At 59.7% G+C, this 10,358-nt stretch overlaps 1 protein-coding gene across 1 annotated transcript; it reads left to right on the top strand.

Annotated features, from left to right (window-relative positions):
- On the top strand, window positions 34-8,003 carry SNAI3 (snail family transcriptional repressor 3). Its single transcript, XM_018061850.1, has 3 exons — window positions 34-145; window positions 3,224-3,844; window positions 5,286-8,003. Exons 1-3 carry the CDS (start codon window positions 70-72, stop codon window positions 5,462-5,464), a joined length of 876 nt encoding a protein of 291 aa, XP_017917339.1. The 5' UTR covers window positions 34-69; the 3' UTR covers window positions 5,465-8,003.

Raw genomic sequence — 10,358 nt, 5'->3', positions numbered from 1 at the left:
CCAGGCACCTGCGGGCCGCGCAGCCGGCGGGCACCGGCGGACGCTCGGCGGCACCCGCGCGAGGGCACCATGCCGCGCTCCTTCCTCGTGAAGACGCACTCCAGCCACAGAGTCCCCAACTACGGGCAGCTGGAGACGCAGAGAGGTAGGGGCTGCGCGTTTCCCTGCCCCGCCCAGGGCTCGACTCCCGCGGGGCAAGAGGGGAAACGCCTCCGCCCCCCCCCGCGGCCCCCGGGAGCCGGGACACCTGTCCCAGGTGGGAGGGGGGACCACGGGGCTGAAGGTAGGAAGGTGTCCCGCGGGCGCCTTGTGCACTTCAGGGACCTCGGCCTCACGTCAGGCAGAGTGGGTGAGGATTCTTTGTCCACTTAGATAAGTTTCCAGGCCCCTAGTCACTCTGAGGCTCTTCGCTATGGCCTGGCATGTTCATCCTAGCAAAGGGACCCCAGGGCCATCTTCCTTGGACAGGATATTTGAGACAGCCCCACAGATATTGCAGAGAGAGATGACGTGACCCCAGGCTGCTCTCCAAGGGCCCCCAGAGCATCCTGGCTTGGGTGGTGAGCAGAGAGAATGGGAAGAGTGACCCAGGGGGCCCATGGTGCCAAGGCCCAGCTCACCCAGTAGTCTGCTGGGCTCCCCCAATGCCTTCTCACCCCTCCTGGGGGTCTCCTTCCTTCCCACCCCCCCTCACCCTAGAGAAGGTTGCCCAGGGTAGGTTGGACTAAGGGAGGACAGTCCTCACCCAGCTAGGGAAACGGGTGTCCAGCAACCAGGCCTGTGTATTCATCCCTACTCCCTTTAGGGTCAGGACACGTGGAGGTCCCAGGGCAAAGGCCTCTCTAGAGTGGTTAGAGCTGCCTCCAGCTCCACAGCTTCTTGGGGTGACCTCTCTGGGGTACTGCTGTCTGAGGGGGGAGGAGGGACATTGTGGAGACTAGAGCACACAGTCAGTGCCCACTCAGGACTGGCAGCAGGGAGACAGTCCAGGCTCGAGGGTGGGGGGCGGGTGCTGCCACCAGTGGGCAGAGTCTAGGACTGGGAGTCTCAACTTCACATTTAGAAATCCAGTGGAGTCACCACCAGCAATTTTATAAAATAAAAAAGAACAGAAACCATCAGAGTGCAATGCAGATGGTAAAGGAAGCTTCTTTTGGATATACATGTGTGGCAGAACACATAATCCACATAGGTCATGGCTTGAAAGGCTGAAAGACCACTGTCTAGAGTCCAGCGTCACAGGCACCCCACTTTACATCTGTGCAACCCTGCAGCCGCCCAAGGCCCAGTGACTGACGGCCAGGGAGCAGCCTCGGGGCCACCAGTGTTGTGCTCCCTCCCCCTCTCCCTCATCCTTGAGCACCAGCTTCCTGAGGCCAAGTGGCTGTGGTGACCCTCTTTCTGTCAGGCAGTTAACCTAGCATAGACCTGCTAGGTTATGGGGTCCTGAATTTGGGGTCCCCCATTCTTCACTTTTCAATAAGTGCCCTTTTAGGCCTCCCCAGGGCGGGCTGCCATCTATGGGGTCGCACAGAGTCAGACACGACTGAAGCAACTTAGCAGCAGCAGCAGCAGGGAACCCCTGAAGCCAGAAGGGAATTAAAAAGTCTATTCTCCCAGGAATCTGAGCTACAGGTTGAATAAAACAATCCAGCTAACCCAGGACGTATGGTGAAACATTTAAAGTATTAGCAGAGGTACCCCTCTGTGGTCCAGTGGGTAAGACTCTGTGCTCCCAATGCATGGGGCCTGGATTCAACCTCTGGTCAGGGAACTAGATCCCACGTGCCACAACTAAGGCCCAGCACAGCCAAAGTAATTAATTAACTGAAAAGAAAAGTATTCACAGAAGCATGCAGTCACAAGCACCCGGCAGATGGCTGCCTCTCGCCTGCCCTCCCACTAGTGCCGACAACTGGCCCCCAGATAGGGTTTGGCTTCATGGTGGCACCTGGGGCCTGGGCAGTGGCTGAGCCTCAGAGACTTAAGGTGACTCTTTTCCTATACAAGGGCCCTTAGACTCTCCGGGCACCCCAGTGCTGTCTCCAGAAATTCCTTGGACTTCATCTCTTAGCTGGTCACTGTCCAGCCTCCATTTCTGGAAGGACAGGAGACTGGTGTGTTGATGTTATCACTGGGAGGACTGCAGTGGAAAATGGTGAAGTCAGGAGAGAGTGGCGGGGGGCAAACTTCCTTCACTTATCCATTTCTCCGCATCCTTGTCAACACGTCTAGTTGCCTATTTCTAATTCTAGCCATCCTAGCGGGTATGGTGTGGCACCTCACTATGGCTTTACCCTGCACCTCCCTGCAGGCTAAGGATACTGACCATCTTTTCCGGTGCTTACTGGCCATGTGTATATGTCTTCCTTGGAGAAATGTCTATTCACATTCTTTACCCATTTAAAAATTGGAGTATTCATTGTTTCACTGTTGAGTGCAGTTTCCCTATATATTCTCAACTCTAATTCCTTATCAGATATCTGATTTGCAAATATTTTCCCCATTCCATGGTCTGTCTTTCTCAACCCAGAGCAATAGTGTGGATGCAGAAATGGGGCCAGAGATTTATCTTGACACATGAAATAAGAAATAGATTGAGAGCTGTTTGGAGCTTTGATCGTTGGGGAACTGCAGAACTGAACTCTTACTTGCCTACTTGTTTACTCTGGGGGCTTCTGCCCCTGGGTCAAGCATGAGGCACACTGGCCCACAGCCTGAGGGCAGGCCGACCCAGGAGGCAGTGGACACCAGCTCGAACAACCTGTTTTGACCCGGGAGCATCTGCAGGAGGCTGTGTGCACCAGTGTTGCGATGGGCAAGCGGGGGTTGGAGGTGACTGGAGGCCAATTAGCTATTTTACACACATTGGCCTGTTGCCAAGTGCTGTGAATTAATGCTGTGTGGGAGCCCACAGGACGGAGCTCCAAGCTGGCCCTGAGCTGGGGTAAAGGCTCAGAGGCAGGGCCTGTCCTGCCCAGGGGGCTTCCATTGGCCCCTGAGGGCTGCTCTGGGACCCTGTGAGATGTTTCTCTGCCCTTGTTTTTAAAGAGGCACTGAGATTCCTGCTCTGACCCAGTGGCCCACACTTCTGTCTGGTGAGGACCTCCTTTGCACAGGGCTCCCGAAGGCCTGGTCGTGGGATTGGGCCAGGAAGGCGGGTAGAACTCTCAGCACTGGGACTCAGACTTCACTGTGCCCTGTCTCCCCGCCCTGCTTCTAGATACCAGTGGTGCCTGTTCAGCCTGTGGAGGGCTGGTGGTGCCCTTCGTCCTCCCAGACAAGGTGGCCCCGTCCACCTCTGGCGACTCTCCCCAGCCCTGGGACTTCACCTCCGTCGTCGCCCATGTCTCCCTGCCCCTCCCCACGTTCCTGTGTAATGAGGAAGCTGGCAGGGCCTCGGGGCCAGGCCCCCTGGAAGTCAGCCTGGAGGACCCTCGGGCTGGCCGGGCCCTCAGCGCACCTCTCAGAGACAGCGTGAACCACCTCAACCTGCCTCCGCTGCTGGCTCTGCCCACGCGCTGGCCCTCAATCCTGAACGCGGATGGGGCCCAGGCTCCGGGCTGCTGCCTGCCAGGGGCCGAGCGGGCCCCCTGCACCCCAGGGGGCTTCCCCTGCCACAAGCCCTTCCACGCGCCGGCCGCCCTGGCCGGGCATCAGCAGCTGCACTGCCACCTGCAGGCCCAGCGCTGCTTTACCTGCAAGTTCTGTGACAAGGAGTATGGCAGCCTGGGCGCCCTCAAGATGCACATCCGCACGCACACGCTGCCCTGCCTCTGCGCCGTCTGCGGCAAGGCCTTCTCCAGGCCCTGGCTGCTCCAGGGCCACCTCCGGACCCACACAGGTAGACGCGGGCCCCCAAGGAGCCAGCGGGGGGGGACGGTGAGGCCTGGCTCTCAAAGCGGGAGGTGCGGGGGAGAGGGGTGGTTTCATGAGCAAGAGCAGATGCCCACACAGTGCTTCTACTTCCTGGTGTCCTGAGGCTGTGGCGCAAAGGCCCACACCCCCGGACTCACAGGCATCCTTTTGGGGGCATTCCTGTCTCCAGTATCAACTCACACACCTGGTGGGATGCACAGGGTGTCTGCAGGGCCTGACTTCTCACATTCCGTGACCTTTCCAGATTCTGGAGGAGAAGGAAAGGAGAGGAGCCAGAAGGGCCTGGCTTGGGCGGGAGGACCCCAGGGGGTCACACAGTCTGTCTGAGAGACAGAGACGGGGGCTGGGAGTTACTCTGGAGCAAACCCATCGTTGGGTGAGAGGATGGCCGCAGAGTGCCAAGTGCTGCAGAAGAGGGGCAGATGGGAGGGGAAGGTGGGGCACGGAGCCGCGGCTTCACTCCGTCAATTATAAACTAAACAGCCCACAAAGAGTGCAAGGGCCTGGCCTTGCCCTGCCCCCCGGGGACTCTTCATCTCGAGTCCTGGGCTTTGTGAAGCACTCGGTGATTGAGAGACAGGCACGGAGAGGCAGCTCCGGGCCTTACAACACACACTTTCCATAACTGGACCCTCCCTTACCCTGGGTCACAGCCCTGTGAGTCGTACTGAGTGAGGGACAGGAAGGAGGGTTTCATAGGAGCCTTTTTTCATGCTGGAAATCCATCTGGTTTTCCCTGACCACTCACTGAGGATGTCCCCCTCCGGGCGCCCCATCACACCATCAGGGGTCAGCGCCCTGGTCTGGGAACACAAGGGCTGGGCAGCAGGAATGTGATGCTCTGGGCCTCGTGGACTCTCCACACAGGCAGGGCTGAACAGAGGACTCTCACTGACCTTCCTTTTACACCTGTTGGGTCGGCCTAACAGAAGGTCCCAGCAGGACTCTGTCCAAATCCCCGCTTGCCCTGACTGGAGGCGGCCTGGAGGACACGGGCGCGCTCCAGGGCCTGCGTGCTGCCCACGCACGGCCACCCTCACAGCTTGAGGGGAGGTGGGGGTGGGCACAGCTGCCAGAAGGCTCGCAGCACCTCTCCCGTCCAGGGCTGGTGGCAGGGGCCCCGGGGAGCTCCAGCAGAAGAGCCATCTCGCCAAAGTCTGTGTTTTAGCTGCTGAGGTCTTTACTGGGCATGTGACCCCTCGGCCGAGGGCAGGCGTGGAGAGGACCCCCCATCAGTTATCCAGAGGGAGGGGGTGACGGGGAGGAAGGCGTTGGAGTCCCTGTAGTGGGGCTGAGCGAGCCTCTGGACGGGGCACAGGTTATTCACTCACAAGGCGGGGGCTGCCCCCTCAGTGTTCTGACTGCTGCAAGTGGGTCCCTCACCAGTGTCCCCTCTGCTCCCCTAGGTGAGAAGCCCTACACCTGCCCTCACTGCAGCAGGGCCTTCGCCGACCGCTCCAACCTGCGGGCCCACCTACAGACACACTCGGACACCAAGAAGTATCGGTGTAAACGCTGCGCCAAGACCTTCTCCCGCATGGCGCTCCTGGCGCGGCATGAGGAGGCTGGCTGCTGTACCCCCTGAGAGGGGAGGGGTGTCCTCAAGGGGCCCGGTGCCCTCCCCTGCCCAGGTGAGGGGCTTCTCTCCAGGGAAGACACTCATCCTGACGAGAACCTCCGTGCTCAGCCAGCACAGGCGACCCCCAAGCGAGGCTGACAAGGTCGGGGCTGCCCTGGGTGCGCTCCGCTCCTGACTGACAGGTTGACCTGGGCCAAGCACATCCCTGGGTACCACCTGCTGGCAGAGCTACCTCAAGGCTCACCTCCACCTGCCTGGGGGTGGGCCAAGCTGTCTCATGTCACGTGTGCACAGGTGCACACTCAAGACACGCATCCCCCTGCCTCCTCCTCACTAGACTGTCCTGAGGAGGCAGCAGCAGGAGGCCCAGAGGTGGGTGGATTCGCGGCAATAAAGAGCCTGCACTCCCGATGCGCTGGCCTCTGAGGCTCGCCCAGTCCCCCAGGTCCACGGAGGAGGCTGAACTCTGACAGGCTGCTGCAGCTGCAGGGCACCTGGATGATCTGGGCTTCTGGCCAGAGTAGGGGAAACTGAGGGGCAAGGGCCTAGAGCTGTGTGGTACTTCTGGGCTGGCAGCCCCAGGTGAGCAGGATGCCTTCCCTTGGAAGGACGTGGGGACAGTTCAGCGCAGACGAGGGATGGGATGAGGGTGTGAGAGAGCACCCGAGGCCGCCTGTCTGCGGTGGGCGTTTATCTCCTCAAAGCCTAACTCAGAGGACAGTCCATGCTGTGCCTGCAGCATCTCTACTGACCACCACAGACACAGCTTCACTGTAGCCCCCTGCCCGCGGCCCAAGCCCGTCACTCAGTGTCCAGCCTCCTTCCTGCACGCGCCCTCCTGAGGCTGCAGCACCCTCAAACCAGCGAACAGCCCATCTTTGATCCCGCCCAGACACACAGCTTCCCAAACTGACTCACGCTGAGACCCCATTTCCTTGTCATGGGCAGTCACCTGCTGGGCTGGCCCGGCTTCTTGGCAGTGTGTCTGAGTCGTCTGCAGGGTGGCATTCAGGAACCGGGAAGGAAGCCTGAGTCTGGTGGAGATGGGTTGAGTCCTTGACACCAGGAGGGACGCCTCTTCCTCTCTGCAAGAGGGCTGGTCCCGGCCAAGGGACAGAGTTAGGCACCTCAGTCCTGCTCCCAGAGTGAAGTCACATGGCAAGTGGCAGAGGCTTCCGCTCTCAGCCTTGAGCCACTGGACCTGCTGACCCCCTTCCCGTGTCCTGTCTGATAGGACCACACCGCCCCCAGCTCTGCAAACACAGATCCCGAGAGACACGTCAGGGGGCGAACAGGCCCTGGGTGGCTGGTTTGATGACGACCATCAGAAGGGACCTGGGGACATGCCAGAGGAAACTGGACCTTGGGCTTCTTTGGACCAAGGGTGACCCTGACGAAGCTAACCACCCAGGAGAGCCCCCTGCTCCAGCCTGAGCCAGACTGTGTCCACCGACAAAGCACAGGCCCTGAGGAGGAAGCCACACTCGCGCTCCCAGGCCTGCTGCTCCCCTCACAGGAATCAGCCTCCCTCGAAGGGCAGGTGGCAGGAACCGGACATTTCCCTTGAAGGAAACATGCCCTTTGCTGGGGTGGCCATTACAAACCCACAGAGCGGGGCCCTCAGACCACAGAGAATGATTCCCCCACAGGCCTGGAGGCCGGAAGTCTGAGGCTGAGGTGCCGGCCAGGCTGGTCCCTTCTGGGGCCCCAGGCCTCTCTTAGCTCCTGTTTCGCTGGCTCCTCTGACATTCTGAGGCTCATGGAAGCATCACCCCCACCTCTGCCTCCGTCTTCTCGCGTGTGTGTGTCTGTCTCTGTATCCAGATCTCCCCTTTTTCTAAGGACACCTGACAGACTGGGCGATGACCCACCCTGATGACCTCCTCTTGACAACACCTGCAAAGACCCGGTTTCCAAATGAGGCCATGTTCTGAGGTTCCTTGGGGTCAGGACCTCAGCATATGAATGGGGGGCACTGTTCACCCCGTAACAGCTGACAACACCCATTTGCCCAGAGATGCCTGGTGGGTCCCTGTTCCCCTCAGGCACAAAGGGTCGAGGTGGCAGCCATCTCACAGCCAACTTGCTAGAAACACCCCACCAAAGGTGGCATGAGCCCACCCCTGCGGCTCCCTCTGGAGTTTGCTGGTGCCTGACCCCACCTCCTCTCCACTGTCCTGGTCAGGGCCCCACTGCGGGTGAGAAGGGGCCTCTGGCCTACAGGGATGCCCCCCTACCACCCCGCACCGTCTCCTGAAGTGCCTGGGCCGCTGCTGGCTGGTGGGGAGGGGTGGCGGGGTGGGCAGCCCAGGGCTCGAGAGCCTCTGCTGGTTCCTGGCAAAGGCTGAGCTCCAACTGCACTGGTGTTTGTGTCCGACCACCGCACTGGACGGCTTTTTTTAAAATGGCATCCAGATGCCTGAAGGAAGCTATATTGTAAATTGTGTTCTATTTCTGAGCACCAATATCTAAATGAAGCCGATGCACCTGTTGGGGATGGAGGAAGGGAATTTCACAAGCCTAAAATAAAGTCCCATGTTTGCCCTTCTGTGCTGGCCCATGGAAAATGCTCTTATATTTATATCTGGGCTGGCAGAGGGTGGGTTGGCAGGCAGGGTGAAGACAGGCCCGGGCACCTGCCAGGGAGCCAACGCGGAATGAATGGGGGAGATGTTCCCCTCTGAGCAGGGCGGCTGCAGTCAGCACACCACGTCCCTGCCACGGGGCCACATCCCCTCTGGCCACTCAGGCCTCACAGCTTCCCACCTCTCTGTTCCTCATGGTTCTGCCTGGTCAGCAGCAGCACTGACCTAGGACACTCGCTTAGTGTTCAGGTTTCTGGGGCCCACTCCCAATATCCATGGGTGGGGATCAGGAAGGGGTCCAACCCTCACTCACACTTGACCCCACATGAGGTGGGGCACTGCTATCTGGGTCTCCTGCTCCCCACCTATAGGCTTTCTTTTCTCTTTTATGTATCACACTTTCTCTTTTCTCCCTTCGGAAGGCCTTTTGATCACACTGCTCCACGCATGCTGTCAGTGCCTCTCTCCAGGGCGTGAGATTGGGTTGGGGGACAGGAGCCCGAGGACCTGAGGAATAGGAAGCAGGTGTTTTGGAGGCGGTGGGCTAAGTCTGGGCAAAAGCAGGAGCCTAAGAAATCCGCAGGATTCTGGACAAGAGAATTGGGGTAGGGGGCGGCATCTGCACCGTATGAAAAGTGCTCTCGGGAGGCATGTGAGGGGTGGCAGACAAAAAACCCCTGGGGCTGCCTTCTGACTGGGACGCTAGTGCCTGGCTCATGGCTCAGGTCCCAGGACAGGTGTGGGAGGGATGCCCGGCCTCCTGGAGGCCCAGCTGCCCCCCATTCCCTGTTAAGACCTCTCTCCTGAATCTGCAGATGCACTAGGGAGCCCAGAGGCTTCCATAAATATCGGGTTGGCCCAGAATATTCCGGGGGTTCTCTGGAAGTTTGAAAATAGCCCACTGGTTACTATCTATACTCAGAGAGCCCACTCCTGGCTTCCACTTGGTGGCTAAGTATAGCTCCCTGGCAAAGTTCAGTGGAACAAAAGTTTCCAGCCTCCATCACCTTGCAGATGGTGGAGCATTCCAGGGAGAGCACCACGGCAGCCAAGACCGAGAGGTGCTAGGGAGAGGCTGGGACCTGGGCGTGGTGGGCGGCACCCCCTCCCTGAGTCGGGGGTCTGTGGGCCTCTGCCGGCAAATGCAGACTCCCTGCCAGGTGAGCAGTGAGGCGTGCTGGCTCCAGCCTCGGGGCTCTGCTGGGCTTCACTCTACTGTAACGCCTCGGTGTCTGTGAGAAAGTAGGGGAGCCTCTACGCCTTGGTGTCTGTGAGAAAGTAGGGGAGCCTCTACGCCTCGTTGTCTGTGAGAAAGTAGGGGAGCCTCTACGCCTCGATGTCCGTGAGAAAGTAGGGGAGCCTCTATGCCTCGGTGTCTGTGAGAAAGTAGGGGAGCCTCTGCTGCAGAACTCAGGAGGGGCCAGGGAGACATGGCAGCCAAGGAGACACGAGACGCCAAAAATGCAACACAACTGGTCATTCTAGGGAGACCCTCCACCCTTAACCTCTCCCAGATGCTGCGTCCATTCTTGGCCACCAAGTTTCAGCTCCAGTGCACCTCTCCTCCCAGCTGCCTCCGCCCGGCCCACTGAGCCGCTGGAGAGGTGGTCTGGCAGCTGCCCAAGCATCTATCCCTAGGTGCCCACAGAGCGCTGGGCAGAGCTGGAGGACAGGAGGGCAGAGGGCAAGAGTGGAGGGGGCTCCCACCAGTGTCCATCCTTGGGTATAATGTAGAATAGACAACGGTCCTCCGTGGGTCAGTCAGAGCCTCTGACTGGGTTCCACAGCCCGCTCTCCCCAGGCTGACCCCTCCCATGCCTCCGCCCCTCAGCGGCTCTTCTGTCCCCATAAGGATGGCCTGGAACTAGTGCTCAGGAAGATGCAGAATCACTTCAGCTGTTGCTTGCAGCTCAAACACCTGCCACCTGTCCTCCCCTTGGGAACAGGCCTGGGGCCCAGAACACAGTCACACCTGTGCTTCAGAAATGGGAGGCTGCGGGAAGGCGGGTCACGGAGCCCAGGGGCTCTTCTGTGGGCGCTGCAGGGCAGCCTCTGAGATGTAGCGGCTTGGGACCAGTCAGAAAGAGCCCGAGACTGAGGACGGTCAGGTGACCCTGCTGGGCATTGGGGAGGCACGGCCAGCCAGCCGGCCACTCAGCTCTGGTCACCTCAGGGGTCATCTACCTCCTTCTCTTGCAGAACCTAACCCACACTCCTACACCAGCAGTTCTTCAGGTGGCCAGCAGACCAGGCGCTGCACTGGGGGAGGCTGGTGACAGTCACCATACCCGTGGACAGTGCAGAAGCTGGGGGGC

This window comes from Capra hircus, chromosome 18 (genome assembly GCF_001704415.2).
Source record: "Capra hircus breed San Clemente chromosome 18, ASM170441v1, whole genome shotgun sequence".
Classification (NCBI taxonomy): domain Eukaryota; kingdom Metazoa; phylum Chordata; class Mammalia; order Artiodactyla; family Bovidae; genus Capra; species Capra hircus.
This window is presented reverse-complemented; position numbering and strand designations above follow the sequence as displayed.